This window comes from Coregonus clupeaformis, chromosome 16, assembly GCF_020615455.1.
Source record: "Coregonus clupeaformis isolate EN_2021a chromosome 16, ASM2061545v1, whole genome shotgun sequence".
Classification (NCBI taxonomy): Eukaryota; Metazoa; Chordata; class Actinopteri; order Salmoniformes; family Salmonidae; genus Coregonus; species Coregonus clupeaformis.
Window position 1 is genome coordinate 43,729,720 of NC_059207.1, and position 16,657 is coordinate 43,746,376.

Here is a 16,657-nt window from a genome sequence, read left to right on the forward strand (position 1 = left end):
TACATAAATATATACATAAATATATATACATATACATATCCTTTAAAAATATATATTTTTTACTTTAAATATATTATAAATATATTTATTACTTTCCAACCCCACCACCCCTTCCCTAATTGGAGTAAACTAGTCAACAACAATGCTTAGGCCTCTACTTCCAGCTTATACATACTATATACATTTTATGGACACAGTCAATTTTACAATAATTCTATTTTTATTGTTTTTACTCCTGAACGTCCTCTACCCTCAACCTCTCCGATCATTTTCATGATGTCCATCCGGTTTGCTTCTATATGCCTTATCTTTCTAACTGTGCTCTTTCACAAAAGCTCTCAACCTATAACCTATATACTTATTATGGACACAGTATGCTTTACATTAGTTATCTTGTTGTTGTTAGTTGTTATTAGTCCCATCCTTCAGCTCCATTCAACACCTCCCATCTATCTCTTAACACCATCCATATTGGATTTCTATTTGCCATATATTTTTCGACTGTACTGTGATGTTTCACAAAAGTTCTGAACCCTTCTATTCTCATTGTTTCTTCAGATTGTAAATTGAAAATAAACGTTTTTGCTAAAAGTATTATTATATTATTGATCGATTGACTATGACTTTTCAGATCACCCAGTAGTGCTATCTGCAGGGTTAGCTCCAGGTAAATATTGCAATCCTTCAGCCATTCCTGGACCTGTGACCAAAAACAAGCTACAAATGGACAGTACCAAAACAAATGATCTAATGATTCTGTCTCTTCACAGCAAAATCTGCAGAGCTGGGAAGATTGTATCCCCCATATTAATAACATTATATTGGTAGCAAGAATTTTGTATAATAATTTAAATTGAAAAGTTTTGAATCCGGTGTCATTTTGCGTGTCAGTTCATAAACACTATGCCATGGAATCGGTACGTCTAAAATCTCTTCCCAACTATTTTGCAATCTATATGGGACGGCTGTCAATCCTTTGGTCCTTAAATGAAACTGGTATACTTTTTTTATATTTATCACTATTTCCTTTGACCAATTATGTTCTTTAATGCAGGGCCGACAGACAAGTTCCTTACTTTTTCCCCCTTCCACTTTCCTCTTCCATTTTTGCGGTAATGCTGCAATTATTTGGTTGTAATTTTGGGTAGAGCAGACATGCGGTGTCTGATACTTGTGAGATTTGTTTATGAAAGTTTGCGGCGGAACACATGAAAAAAGCATGTACTTTCAGAAATGTTTGGCGAACTACTGGTAGCTCGCGATCGTCCTGTTGGAGACCCCTGCTCCAGAGAAAACTCTCTCCACAGCTCACCAGTTACTCATACACACAGGTAACACCTAGAAGAAGAACCGTCTGTCTGCCTGATTTCTAACCTTCCTGGCCCTGCCCCTCTCCCCACTCTAAGATGGCGTAGCAGTGCGGTCGCTTTTATTCATTGTCCCTGTGTAAATATCCCGTTTCTTGTTTTTTTGTCTATTTTGTATATATTTCTCAATTTTTACTTTTCATTCTTTAACTAAATATACTTTCCTGCAACCCGCCTCACCCAACGTGGAAAGGATTCTATTATTTCTTTATAACTTTCATCAAGAACCGTAAGCTGAAAATAGTCTAGCTCCAACTGAATGGCTACTTGTTATTAGTCACCGTTAGCGTCTTCACCACTGTCCGTGGCCTACACTATCCACCAGCCAGCTCTAGCTCTAGCCTGGACAATTCGTCGGCCAGTCTGCACAGCGTGCTATCGACCCAGCGTGCTATCGACCCAGAGCTTATTGGACTTTCTGCCGGAATCACTGGACCCTAGCGCCGGATCATCGCAACCAGCTAGCTAGCTGCAACCTGTTGTTGGCTGATTACCATTGCCCAATAGCAAGCACCAGTTAGCCTTGAGCTAGCCTCAGGCCCATCTCCCGGCTATCTACCTCTCTGTCAACCGGACGGGACCTCCTAGTGTTGACACTGAGCCCCGCCGATCCAACACGACTGGTCTGCCGACTAAATAGTCTGATGTGGTTTCAACAGGCTTCCCGTTGCGACGACCACGAAGATCCATCTGCCAGCCCCGGCCCGCTAGCACACGCAAACTACAACTGTGCTCCCTGCTAGCTGTGCTGAAGCACCAATTTGAACTGCTCTCGGACTCACATATTGCTGTTCACTGGACCTTATGATCACTCAGCTGCACAGCTGATGCCTGCTGGACTGTTCCTTTACACGGTACCCTGTCCTGTTTATTCTGTTTAGCCTTAGCCCAAACGTTATCGCTATTTCCAGTTGTTGTTTTAGCTCTCTCTAATAACACCTGTGACTGCTTTATGCCTCTCTCCCATGTCAATTATGCCTTGCCTATTGCTGTTTGGGTTAGTTCTTATTATACAATTTCACTGTAGAACCACTAGTCCCTCTCAAACTGCCTCAAATAGTTCCTTTGTTCCACCTCCCATACACGCCGAGACCGGCTCAATCGGTGGCTCCAGTGACGCTATCTCTTTCATTGTTACCCAACGCTTAGGGTTACCTGAACTGTACTCATATCCTTCCATATCCTTTTCTGTACATAATGCCCTGAATCTTTTCTACAACGCCCGGAGAACTGCCCCCTTTATTCTATGTACCCAACGCACTAGAAGACCAGTTCTTAAAGCCTTTAGTCGTATCCTTATTCTAGTCCTCCTCTGTTCCTCTGGTGATGTAGAGGCTAACCCAGGCCCTGCAGCCCCCAGTATCACTCCTACTCCCCAGGAGCTATCATTTGTTGACTTCTGTAACCGTAAAAGTCTTGGTTTTCTGCACGTAAATATCAGAAGCCTCCTTCCTAAGTTTGAGTTATTCACTGCGTTAGCACACTCCGCCAACCCTGATGTTCTAGCAGTGTCTGAATCCTGGCTTAGGAAGGCCACCAAAAATTCTGAAATGTCCATCCCCAACTATAACATTTTCCGTCTAGATAGAACTGCCAAAGGGGGTGGAGTTGCAATCTACTGTAGAGATAGCCTGCAGAGCTCTATCATACTATCCAGGTCTGTGCCCAAACAGTTTGAGCTTCTACTTCTAAAAATCCACCTTTCCAGAAATAAGTCTCTCACTGTTGCCGCTTGCTACAGACCCCCCTCAGCCCCCAGCTGTGCCCTGGACACCATATGTGAATTGATTGCCCCCCATCTATCCTCAGAGTTCATACTGCTTGGTGACCTAAATTGGGATATGCTTAACACCCCGGCCATCCTACAATCTAAACTAGATGCCCTCAATCTCACACAAATGATCAACGAACCTACCAGGTACAACCCTAAATCCGTAAACATGGGTACCCTCATAGATATCATCCTGACTAACTTACCCTCTAAATACACCTCCGCTGTCTTCAACCAGGATCTCAGCGATCACTGCCTTATTGCCTGCGTCCGTAACGGGTCCGCGGTCAACGACCACCCCTCATCACTGTCAAACGCTCCCAAAAACACTTCAGCGAGCAGGCCTTTCCCTAATTGACCTGGCCCAGGTATCCTGGATGGATATAGATCTCATTCCGTCAGTAGAGGATGCCTGGTTGTTCTTTAAAAGTAATTTCCTCTCAATCTTAAATAAACATGCCCCATTCAAAAAATACAGAACTAAGAACAGATATAGCCCCTGGTTCTCCTCAGACTTGACTGCCCTTGACCAGCACAAAAACATCCTGTGGCGTACTGCATTAGCATCAAATAGCCCCCGCGATATGCAACTTTTCAGGGAAGTTAGGAACCAATATACACAAGCAGTTAGGAAAGCAAAGGCTAACTTTTTCAAACAGAAATTTGCATCCTGTAGCACTAACTCCAAAAAGTTTTGGGACACTGTAAAGTCCATGGAAAATAAGAGCACTTCCTCCCAGCTGCCCACTGCACTGAGGCTAGGAAACACTATCACCACCGATAAATCTACAATAATCGAGAATTTCAACAAGCATTTTGCTACGGCTGGCCATGCTTTCCACCTGGCTACCACTACCCTGGCCACCAGCTCTGCACCCTCCGCTGCAACTTGCCCATGCCCCCCCCGCTTCTCCTTCACACAAATCCAGACAGCTGATGTTCTGAAAGAGCTGCAAAATCTGGACCCCTACAAATCATCTGGGCTAGACAATCTGGACCCTTTCTTTCTAAAACTAGCCGCCGAAATTGTCGCAACCCCTATTACTAGCCTGTTCAACCTCTCTTTCGTAACGTCTGAGATCCCCAGAGATTGGAAAGCTGCCGCGGTCATCCCCCTCTTCAAAGGGGGTGACACTCTAGATCCAAACGGTTACAGACCCATATCCATCCTGCCCTGCCTTTCAAAAGTTTTTGAAAGCCAAGTCAACAAACAGATCACCGACCATTTCGAATCCCACCGTACCTTCTCCGCTATGCAATCCGGTTTCCGAGCTGGTCATGGGTGCACTTCAGCCACGCTCAAGGTCCTAAACGATATTATAACCGCGATCGATAATAGACAGTACTGTGCAGCCGTTTTCATTGACCTGGCCAAGGCTTTCGACTCTGTCAACCACCGCATTCTTATTGGCAGACTAAATAGCCTTGGTTTCTCAAATGACTGCCTCGCCTGGTTCACCAACTACTTCTCAGATAGAGTTCAATGTGTCAAATCGGAGGGCCTGTTGTCTGGACCTATGGCAGTCTCTATGGGGGTGCCACAGGGTTCAATTCTTGGGCCGACTCTTTTCTCTGTGTATATCAATGACGTCGCTCTTGCTGCTGGTGACTCTCAGATCCACCTCTACGCAGACGACACCATTTTGTATACATCTGGCCCTTCATTGGACACTGTGTTAACAAACCTCCAAACGAGCTTCAATGCCATAAAACACTCCTTCAGTAGCCTCCAACTGCTCTTAAACACTAGTAAAACTAAATGCATGCTCTTCAACCGAACGCTGCTTGCACCCGCCCACCCGACTAGAATCACTACTCTCGACGGGTCTGACCTAGAGTATGTGGACAACTACAAATATCTAGGTGTCTGGTTAGACTGTAAACTCTCCTTCCAGACTCACATTAAGAATCTCCAATCCAAAGTTAAATCTAGAATCGGTTTCCTATTTCGCAACAAAGCCTCCTTCACTCATGCTGCCAAACATGCCCTCGTAAAACTGACTATCCTACCGATCCTTGACTTCGGCGATGTCATTTACAAAATAGCCTCCAACACTCTACTCAGCAAATTGGATGTAGTCTATCACAGTGCCATCCGTTTTGTCTCCAAAGCCCCATATAATACCCACCACTGTGACCTGTACGCTCTTGTTGGCTGGTCCTCACTACATATTCGTCGCCAAACCCACTGGCTCCAGGCCATCTATAAATCACTGCTAGGCAAATCCCCGCCTTATCTTAGCTCATTGGTCACCATAGCAACACCCACCCGTAGTCTGCGCTCCAGCAGGTATATCTCACTGGTCATCCCCAAAGCCAACACCTCCTTTGGCCGCAATTCCTTCCAGTTCTCTGCTGCCAATGACTGGAACAAATTGCAAAAATCTCTGAAGCTGGAGACACTTATCTCCCTCACTAACTTTAAGCATCAGTTGTCAGAGCACCTTACCGATCACTGCACCTGTACACAGCCCATCTGAAATTAGCCCGCCCAACTACCTCATCCCTATATTGTTATTTATTTTGCTCATTTGTACCCCAGTATCTCTATTTGCACATCATCTCTTGCACATCTATCATTCCAGTGTTAATACTAATTGTAATTATTTTGCACTATAGCCTATTTATTGCCTTACCTCCATAACTTGCTACATTTGCACACACTGTATATATATATGTATTTCTGTTGTATTTTTGACTTTGTTTTGTTTTACCCCATATGTAACTCTGTGTTGTTTTTATCGCACTGCTTTGCTTTATCTTGGCCAGGTCGCAGTTGTAAATGAGAACTTGTTCTCAACTGGTTTACCTGGTTAAATAAAGGTGAAATAAATAAAAATAAAAAAACTCTCTGTCCCTCTCTCCCTCTGTCTCTCAGGTATGCAGACACTCTAATCAGTCTCCGAGCCGAGAGCCTGTCCCAAGGCCTGGAGTTCCTCACCTGGAATGATGTTCAGAAGACCATCGACGCTGTCAACCTGCAGGTCCATGAAGAACACGAGCGTAAGTCAAGTCCTCTAACGGTCTCAACACTGACTACATCCCAAATGCCACCCTATTCCCTATTTAATGCACTACTTTTGATCAGGGCCCATAGGGCTCTGGTCAAAGTAGTGCACTATATAGTCAGCAGTGTCTTGAATAATCAGCAGTGTCTTGACAAAATAAATACACACATTATTAATAATAATACAATGTTTTATTGTCACATACACCGGATAGGTGCAGAGGATGTTGTTTTACAGGGTTAGCCATACAGTAGTAGTACGGCACCCCTGGAGCCAATTAGGATTAAGTGCCTTGCTCAAGGGCACATCGATGATAAAGTAGCCCTGAGGTCAGTGTCATTAGGGCTGTTTCCCTGCTGCTTGGTGCAGTTCAACTCCCCCTGACTGTCAGTGTCATTACACATGCTGTCTGTCTCAACTCCCCTCCAGGTATTATCGCTATAGCTGAGATCAATGAGGCGCTGAGCTCTGGTGAGCCTGAACAGACCCTCTCTGCTCTGCTCCTGCCCACGGCCAAACTGCAGGGGGTCAACCCAGCCACAGCCAAACACTACCATGACGTCCTGCAGAACACCAAGCTACTCCTCTGTAAGGTACTGGACTGTCAGCTATTATGAGATCCTATATGTCTTCCCTCAAGAGCAGAGAAGCCTCCATCTTTATAAATCTCATGTACAGAAAAGGCATTAGTACCCAGAGGCTGGGGATCACAGCTGTTGATCAGATCTAGGTTACAGATCCAGGCTACAGATCTAGGTTGCCATATGTCCTATATAGTGCATTACTTTTGACTAGCGCCCAGTGCTCTGGTCAAAAGTAGTGCACTATATAGGGAATAGGGTGCCATTTGGAAAGACTCTAGATCTGTAACCTAGACCTAATAAGGCATTTAGTTGAGAAGGATAGGGACAGTGACTGAAAGATGAATGAGATGTTCCGTGATTAATGGGAGCATGTTAAAACAGGTCTGTCTGGAGCCAAGAACATCATCGGTATGAACCTGCCCTCACATTTATTTATACCTCTGCTCCTTCTATGACATGTATTGTATCCACCACAATGGTGGAATCAGCTTCTCCCTGAAGCTAGGACAGCAGTCCCTGCCCATCTTCCCAAAACATCTGAAACCCTACCTCTTCAAAGAATATCTTAAATAATCCCACAGCACCCCCCCGTAATAAATAAAAAAAAAATATATATATATATATACTGTAATCCCACAGCACCTGTTGTATTCGGCGCATGTGGCAAATAACATTTGATTTGATATTTTAAAAAAATGCCTTTCGTGAACTAACACTCGCACTTGACTTTTTTTTCCCGCTTACTAGCACTGACTTTGCTGCTACTAAAATTGAGGAAAGTGTACTTACTATGACTAAGATATGTGGTTTCCCACCTAGCTATTGTAAGATGAATGCGCTTAACTGTAAGTCACTCTGGATAAGAGCGTCTGCTAAATGACTAAAATGAAAGACGTGTGCGGTCTACACCGATCGATGTGGAAAATAGAAAATACTTAGTAAAATGGGAATGAACATTATAAATGAATGTATGGTAATACATGAATATACGTCATTTGTATTGCAAGGGTTTTATATTTACAAACTGTCCTTGTGAACAAGTCAAAACAGTACATAATGATAACTTTGAAGTAAGCATGTCCTTCCTTGGCACTTCCAACACAGTCTGGTTTCTCAACATCCTCTCTGGGAGAATTGTTTTTGTCGTCGGCTGGTTTTTCAGGACATCCTTGCTGATACTGTACACAAATTAAACCATTTGAGAAACTGGCAACTTAGTAGCTCTGACAGTGTCCCACGGGGGAGAACGCATAACATAACATTTTGTTCAGATTACAAGCAGAACTGTACCCTGTTCACTTGTTTACAGCATATAGTAGTTTGCTTGTTCACTCTCTGGGTTCCCCCACTGCGCTCTGACAGTGGGAGATCTACGGGAAGGTACGGTGGGCGCACACACACACACAGTCTCTACACCAGAACAGCAGATATCTGCTGCCTCCTCCTGAGCGAGGCGAAGCGTAGTTTGGAGGCGGTTGTCATGGACATGAGAATACACAGGAAGGGGTCCAGACAGCTGTGGAAGCAGCACAGACACACTGTAGTGCTGGAGTACACATACAGCTGTCCTCTCCACTGGTTGACAGCCTCACGTAATGGGCAATATGGAGGACGCCGCTGGGAGCGAAATACACAGTGAAGATGAGGAAGACCAGTGTACTGACCCTGATGAAGGGAGTCCAGTCAAGGCCCGAGCGACCCAGATGCAGCACCACCGCCACATGGGTCCAGGCACAGACCACAAAGGGCACGCAGAACCCTAAACAGGCCAGCCTTTAGGGCACCAGCAGGGCGTGGGAGTCCTCCTCCAGGGGCAGTATGTCGTGGCAAGTGGTGAAGCCCAGACTAGGCAGCAGGAAGCTCTCTCTCACAAGGAGCTCTGGCACCACAGCCACCCCAAACAGGCCCCACACCCCCAGGCTTGCCTCTACCGCCCAGGCTGTCTTGGGCAGCCACCTGTACAGGAAGGGCCTCACCACGGCCAGGTAGAGCTTGAGGCTGACACACACGATGGTGTGGGCAGAGCAGTAGATGTTGCTTTAGAAACAGGCGGTGACGACACGGCAGGCAGCTTCGCCAAACACCCAGTTGTTTCCGTTGAGGTGGTAGTGGACGCGGAGGACCAGGGAGAGCAGGAGGAGCAGGTCAGAGAGGGCCAGGCTCAGGTAGAGGACAGCCGTGGAGAAGGACCTGGCCCGGAGCCTCAGGAAGGCCAGGATATAAGCGTTGGAAGGGACGCCCACTGCCGTGGCCAGGAGGTAGGCTGAGGGGATGAGCCGGGTGCTGAGGAGCCCTGTGGTGTAGGCTACTGCAGGGTCCTCCAGCCTCACGTCCAGCCCAGGGGCCCCAGGGGACAGGTGGACCAAGCTGGGGGGCCCAGCCTCAGCCGTACAGTTGGTCTGGACTCTCCTGCCGTTGAACGTCCTTGGGTCCAACACAGCTAAGACGGTTGTTTTTGTCTTGTTGACTTTCTCCTCTGTGGTGAAATGGGGGGAAGAACATAGATTTTAATTCCGATGTGAGGTTTTCTACTTTGAATGCAGCTATTCACCTTTGACACACAGTATTGAATATAAATGTCATTATAATAATATATATATATATAGATATTTTTAAAGTTAGTTGGCATGAAATGCTGTTTAAAACATGCATGATGTTTTACACAACTTATACAAGATGTGTGACAACCTTATACTAGCTATTGTGTAGCTGATTTACTGGCAAACATTTAGGCATAACAAGCATGTTGTTGATGGAGGGGAAACAGAACTGGTGAAGCCCTACCAATAGGCAAAGTGGATACAAAGTCCCAATTGTAATATGAAATCCCAAGGCTTAAGAATTTTGTACTCTCTAAAATCCTATGGAGAAATGTAAAAAGAAAGTGACTTACCATTGTCCTGGAGAGACAGTCCTACCATCAGACAGAAGAGAATCCCAGACAGTATATTGGTCATGTCTCTCTCCTGTCTCCTCCACATTGTTGTTATTATTATCCCTGTATTATTCCAACTCAAAGTCCTCTAGTGTTTCTATAGACTTGCTATAGGCTAGTTGTCCAATATCAGGATCAACTAGCCGAAACTAGCCATCCAGACCGCTGGTTCACATGGTCAGGCAGGCTACTGTACTGGAAGTCCTTGCTGCACTGGTGTTGGCGCTGGACCGTGAGGCTGTGTGCATAGTGTGTGTGTATGCTGTGTGTGTATACTGAGTGGCGCAGTGGTCTAAGGCACTGCATCGCAGTGCTAACTGTGCCACTAGAGATCCTGGTTCGAATCCAGGCTCTGTCGCAGCCGGCCGCGACCGGGAGACTCATGGGCGGCGCACAATTGGCCCAGCGTCGTCCAGGGTAGGGGAGGGAATGGCCGGCAGGGATGTAGCTCAGTTGATAGAGCATGGCGTTTGCAACGCCAGGGTTGCGGGTTCGATTCCCACGGGGGGCAAGTATAAAAAAAAATATGTATTCACTAACTGTAAGTCGCTCTGGATAAGAGCGTCTGCTAAATGACTAAAATGTAAATGTAATGTAAATGTGTTTCCTGTCCAGGCTTGAAACTGAATTCCTACTCTCTACGTCTGACGCTATCTACTGATTCAGCCGAGTGGGAGGAGATGGTCCTAATAGTTTACTTTTTACAGTTTGTTGTCATTCCTCAAATGTTTTTTTTTGTGCAGGTTTCTGAAGTCTTTCAGTTTTCTGTGACTGAAAATGTGGCTTGTCTAATGCAAAATTACTAATGTTAGAGTAAAAAGATTGTCAGCTTGAGTAACATCAAACATACAGTTGTAGCAGTATGATGATTTCAAAACCCAAGCTTCCTGGAACAGTTTCCATTAACCTACTTTGACCTTCAGTATTCCACTTGAGTCACACACATTTTGATTACACATAATCAGAACTAAACTCAGCAAAAAAATAAACGTACTCTCACTGTCAACTGCGTTTATTTTCAGCAAATTTAACATGTGTAAATATTTGTATGAACATAACAAGATTTAACAACTGAGACATAAACTGAACAAGTTCCACAGACATGTGACTAACAGAAATTGAATAATGTGTCCCTGAACAAAGGGGGGGGGGTCAAAATCAAAAGTAACAGTCAGTATCTGGTGTGGCCACCAGCTGCATTAAGTACTACAGTGCATCTCCTCCTCATGGACTGCACCAGATTTGCCAGTTCTTGCTGTGAGATGTTACCCCACTCTTCCACCAAGGCACCTACAAGTTCCCAGACATTTCTAGGGGGAATGGCCCTAGCCCTCACCCTCCGATCCAACAGGTCCCAGACGTGCTCAATGGGATTGAGATCCGGGCTCTTCGCTGGCCATGGCAGAACACTGACATTCCTGTCTTGCAGGAAATCACGCACAGAACGAGCAGTATGGCTGGTGGCTTTGTCATGTCAGGATGAGCCTGCAGGAAGGGACCACATGAGGGAGGAGGATGTCTTCCCTGTAACGCACAGCGTTGAGATTGCCTGCAATGACAACAAGCTCAGTCTGATGATGCTGTGACACACCGCCCCAGACCATGACGGACCCTCCACCTCCAAATCGATCCCACTCCAGAGTACAGGTCTCCGTGTAACGCTCATTCCTTTGACGATAAACGCGAATCCGACCATCATCCCTGGAGAGACAAAACCGCAACTCGTCAGTGAAGAGCACTTTTTGCCAGTCCTGTCTGGTCCAGCGACGGTGGGTTTGTGCCCATAGGCGACGTTGTTGCCGGTTGTGTCTGGTGAGGACCTGCCTTATAACAGGCCTACAAGCCCTCAGTCCAGCCTCTCTCAGCCTATTGCGGACAGTCTGAGCACTGATGGAGGGATTGTGCATTCCTGGTGTAACTCGGGCAGTTGTTGTTGCCATCCTGTACCTGTCCCGCCATCCTGTACCTGTCCCGCAGGTGTGATGTTCGGATGTACCGATCCTGTGCAGGTGTTGTTACACGTGGTCTGCCACTGCGAGGACGATCAGCTGTCCATCCTGTCTCCCTGTAGCGCTGTCTTAGGCGTCTCACAGTACGGACATTGCAATTTATTGCCCTTCCACATCAGCAGTCCTTATGCCTCCTTGCAGCATGCCTAAGGCACGTTCATGCAGATGAGCAGGGACCCTGGGCATCTTTCTTTTGGTGTTTTTCAGAGTCAGTAGAAAGGCCTCTTTTAGTGTCCTAAGTTTTCATAACTGTGACCTTAATTGCCTACCGCCTGTAAGCTGTTAGTGTCTTTAACGACCGTTCCACAGGTGCATGTTCATGAATTGTTTATGGTTCATTGAACAAGCATGGGAAACAGTGTTTAAACCCTTTACAATGAAGATCTGTGAAGTTATTTGGATTTTTACGAATTACCTTTGAAAGAAAAAGGGATGTTTCTTTTTTTGCTGAGTTTACAATTTTCAAGTTAAAAGTATGGTAACAGAAGTTCCTATTTAGCGTTGGTCTGTATGTTATGTTTGTGCTTGTACAAGTTCTTGCTTGTCTTATGCATGTCTTAAAAGTATTTAAATACTGTATGGTCAGTGGGGAATTCACTGGTCAAAAGCAGATCCACTTCCTGACAGAAACCAAGGGGGCCTGTTTTCTCTTGACTTCCTTCCTGCCTTTTGTGTCATTTGGGAGACAACCTCTCTGCTCCCAAAGGTCTCCATAATTAGTCTGTGAAGGAAAGAGTTGGTCAGGCAGGCTGAATACATGTTCAGTGTGGTTTCTCTCCTGTTTTTGGTGGTATTTGTGTTTGAGCCATGGACCCATGACCAATGGTGTGGACTGAGCTGAGGATGTTTTGGCCATTAACTAACAATCAGTGTTTTTACATTTTCCCTCAGGTCTTACCTCTGGACACAGATGAAATGGTAGAGCTTCTTGTTCATGCTGGCGCTGTCTTTGTAGCTGTTTAAGTGCTTCATACCTGGGTTTCAAAAACTTACAATCTTTACAAAAACATTATCTGTGCCTGTTTGAGCTTGCCTGTCTTAATAAATCAATAGAAAATATCCCAAAATGCGAAGTATTTGAACCCAGGCATTTTTTGTTGTTTTTGTTTTTAAATGTGCTGTCTTGGTTAGTGCTTGGAAGAAGAGCATTCAGTTAGGGCTCAATCCTGACTTGAGATCTGTGGTCGTAGCTCAAATGCTTGATTTACCAGAAAGTTCAAATTCTGTGTGTACATCTCAAGCTGCCAATGTATTTGTCTCTGTGGTCTACCACTCTGAAAAGTAGAGGTTGACTCTGTGTGTCTGTCTGTGTTTGTGTTTGTCTGTGACTCCAGAGCTCGGGGGATGAGTCTGCTGTGCTGTGGCTCGACCAGATTCAAGAAGGGATACACACAGCCAACCAAGATGAAGAGGAGGCTCTCACATGTAGGCACACCATGCTCACTCCCAACCATTCACTCAAAGCCAAGAACAAATAATGTATTAGTAGTTCTTCACATCACCATTCAAATGTCATAACTTCAACCACTGGATAAGCGCGACTGCTAAATGACCAAAATGTAAAATGTCATAACTGTTCCTGTGTGTGTTTCGTCTGTGGCAGTGGCTGGAGCAGTGGCGGACATCAACAGGGAGGTGGCGGAGGGGGACTCCCAGACCACCCTACAGGCCCTCCAGTCTCCCCTGGCAGGGCTGAGAGGGGTTCTGTCTGAGTGTGCAGACACCTACCAAACACAGCTGGCCCAGTGCCAGGACCTCAACACTACCACTGGTAACCTGGCATACAATCAGTTTATTTATGGATATTTGTTCTCTTGTCAACACACCCCCTCTCACACAAATCAATACATTACCCTCCCAACTTCTAATGTGTAACTTACATTTTAGTCATTTAGCAGACGCTCTTATCCAGAGCGACTTACAGTTAGTGCTTTCATCTTAAGATAGCTAGGTGGGACAACCACGTATTACAGTCAACTTATCACAGTCATATATCACAGTCAACTTTTGTGTAAATCATGCATTTGGCGGTTAGTGAATGATGTTCAGGTGTTTCCTCTAGCAGGCAGCAGTGAGAGTGTGATGTTCAGGTGTTGTTTCCTCTAGCAGGCAGCAGTGAGAGTGTGATGTTCAGGTGTTGTTTCCTCTAGCAGGCAGCAGTGAGAGTGTGATGTTCAGGTGTTGTTTCCTCTAGCAGGCAGCAGTGAGAGTGTGATGTTCAGGTGTTGTTTCCTCTAGCAGGCAGCAGTGAGAGTGTGATGTTCAGGTGTTGTTTCCTCTAGCAGGCAGCAGTGAGAGTGTGTGGGTGAAACACCGTATCAAGGACAGTTATGACTACTACTACAACCTGGAGAGCAGAGAGGGGACCTGGGAGGAGCCAGAGGACTTCAAACACAACAGCACACAGCTCAACAGAGAGGAGATACAGGTTCCTATCATATATATGTTGGATACATTAATATTATTATTTCTATATAAAAATATATGTATTATTCTTGGTGCATGGCACAGACAACAAAATATGTAAGACAGAAGTTGGCAGAATAACATTCTCCATCCATAGCACAAAGAACACTTCACCATTAAAATAAATGTATAATGCATTACAACAATAGATTAGTTTTAATGTGTATGTGTCTTCTGGTCAGAGTGTGGTTGGAGGTGTGACAGCGGAGTATAACAGGGAACAGTTATGGTTGGCCAACGAGGCCCTGGTAACCCAGCTACAGGCCAGGATCAGAGGTTACCTGGTGAGGAGAGCTCACGCCCAGAGACTGGACTACTTACTACAACAAGAACCACACGTGGTCCGACTACAGGTACTATACTTACTCATATGTTCTACACCAACTGGTTTATTAAGTCAAACAAGAATTTCATATCTACAGTTAAGATTCACATACTGTTTTTGTAGTTTACTCACACACATGGATGATTTTAATTTCCTCATGTTTGTGTCTAGGCCTCCTGGAAGGGCTACAAACAGAGGAAGGTATACAAAGACAGACTCAACGTGCTGCAAAGCAACGTGGGGACTGTCGTCAAGGTAACAAGTTAGACTTGGAACTGTGAGCCTTATTTGAAAAGAGAACATTAGTTTGAAACGGTGAGAAATAATGTCAATAATTAGGAGAGAAGTCACATAGTTTCACCTCAACAGAAACACACAGCTACGAGTTGCTAACATTGTTTTATTCCTCCCGGTCCAGCTTCAGTCATTTGTTAAGATGTGGAGAGCTAAAAGTAAATACTCTCAAAGACTGCAGTATTTCAAAGACCATGTGAGTAACACAACACCTACATTAAAAATGAGGGTTTATGTCATTGAGATGTAGTCATATAATGACTCCTATTATTCCTCAGTGATATTTACTGAAGATTGATTCCTTTCTGTCTTCTTTGTATGTTTTACATTTTAGTAATTTAGCAGACGCTCTTATCCAGAGCGACTTACAGTTAGTGAGTGCATACATTTTTATTTATTTTTGTTTCATACTGTTCATTATGTTCAGGAAAAAGAAATAGTGAAGATCCAGGCTTTCCTCAAGGCTAACAAAGCCAGAGACGACTACAGAACACTCAGTGAGTTTAGACAACATTTAATACGTCACACAGTTTCAAAGTTACGATTTTAAAGAGAGATGGAACTACTTGAACTTCTCTGATGCAATGCTAAACCAATGTGTGTGTGTGTCTGTCTACCTGTCTACCTGTGTCTGTCTGTCTCTCTCTGCCCTGTAGCCGGGGCCCAGGACCCTCCTCTTTCGGTGGTGCGTAAGTTCGTCCACCTACTGGAACAGAGCAGCCTGGACCTGCTGGAGGAACAGGAAGTGACACGGCTCAGGGAGGAAGTGGTCACGAAGATCCGCTCCAATCAGCAGATGGAGAAAGACCTCAACCTGATGGACATTAAGATCGGCTTACTGGTCAAGAACAGGATCACCCTACAGGTGACATTTATAGTTTTACACACCGAGGGAACACAACTGACAAACAGTGCTTTTCAACTCAACTGAGAAACGATGCTTTTAAACAACAGACCTGCTACAGTTTCCCAAACCATTTGCCTTATGTTGCTGATAACAACTGCTTCTGGAGACAGCACTTTATTGTCTACAATAGTCATAGGCCTGCTGCTCAGATACTTTGATAATGCATCCCCCTTCCTGTCTTCCTTAAAGCTATCACTGATCAAACACAACTGGATAGGTGAGAAGGGCCTTTTCCATGCTGCTGCTTCTGTTTAACATGGGTACTGTCCGTCTTCCCAGGATGTGGTGTCTCACAGTAAGAAGCTGAAGAAGAAGAGTAAAGAGGAGCTGGCTGCAGGGAACAGTCAGGGCATCAAGGGCCTGAGCAAAGGCAAAAGGAAGAAACTAGAGGCCTACCAGCATCTCTTCTACCTGCTGCAGGTGAGTTCTAAACACACACACTTAGACATGCGCACACACACATACACACAAACTCTTTTACCCCTATGTCCTCTCCTGCTCTACAGACCAACCCTTCATACTTGGCCAAGCTGATCTTCCAGATGCCACAGAACAAGTCCACTAAGTTCATGGACACAGTGATCTTCACCCTGTATAACTATGCCTCCAACCAGAGAGAGGAGTACCTGCTTCTCAAACTCTTCAAGACCGCTCTGGAGGAGGAGATCAAGTGAGTGGAACTCTCCACCTGTCCCAAATCGTACACATCCCTTATACAGTTACTATAGATGGTCTCGCCTGGGTGCCTTTGTTTCTCTATGCTAATTTTTGCTAGCTCATTTGGTCAGATAAGGCAACGATGTACAGTAGCACTGTTTAATGCAACAGTCAACCAGGCTACTAGGGAATCCACTGTCCCCCTTGTTCATAACTCAAGGACCCTCTCCAATCATATACAGTATTATATATAATTTGTTCTTAAATTGGTGTCTGATGTTTGCTGATTGAATATGAATATAAAGGAATAATAAAGTTGTATGATAAAAAGTAT

At 45.0% G+C, this 16,657-nt stretch overlaps 1 protein-coding gene across 2 annotated transcripts in view; it reads left to right on the forward strand.

Moving 5' to 3' along the window:
- iqgap2 (IQ motif containing GTPase activating protein 2) overlaps nt 1-16,657 on the forward strand; it is an 86,253-nt gene that overhangs the window by 58,446 nt on the left and 11,150 nt on the right. Inside the window, exons 14-25 of one of the 2 annotated variants that reach the window (XM_041901239.2) lie at nt 6,017-6,141; nt 6,576-6,739; nt 13,009-13,099; nt 13,278-13,445; nt 13,957-14,102; nt 14,323-14,493; nt 14,637-14,720; nt 14,884-14,955; nt 15,187-15,256; nt 15,416-15,624; nt 15,946-16,086; nt 16,173-16,336. In XM_041901239.2, the coding sequence (XP_041757173.2) occupies nt 6,017-6,141; nt 6,576-6,739; nt 13,009-13,099; nt 13,278-13,445; nt 13,957-14,102; nt 14,323-14,493; nt 14,637-14,720; nt 14,884-14,955; nt 15,187-15,256; nt 15,416-15,624; nt 15,946-16,086; nt 16,173-16,336 (1,605 nt within the window). The remainder of the gene's footprint in view (nt 1-6,016; nt 6,142-6,575; nt 6,740-13,008; nt 13,100-13,277; nt 13,446-13,956; nt 14,103-14,322; nt 14,494-14,636; nt 14,721-14,883; nt 14,956-15,186; nt 15,257-15,415; nt 15,625-15,945; nt 16,087-16,172; nt 16,337-16,657) is intronic. The other variant, XM_041901240.2, reaches the window with a different exon arrangement.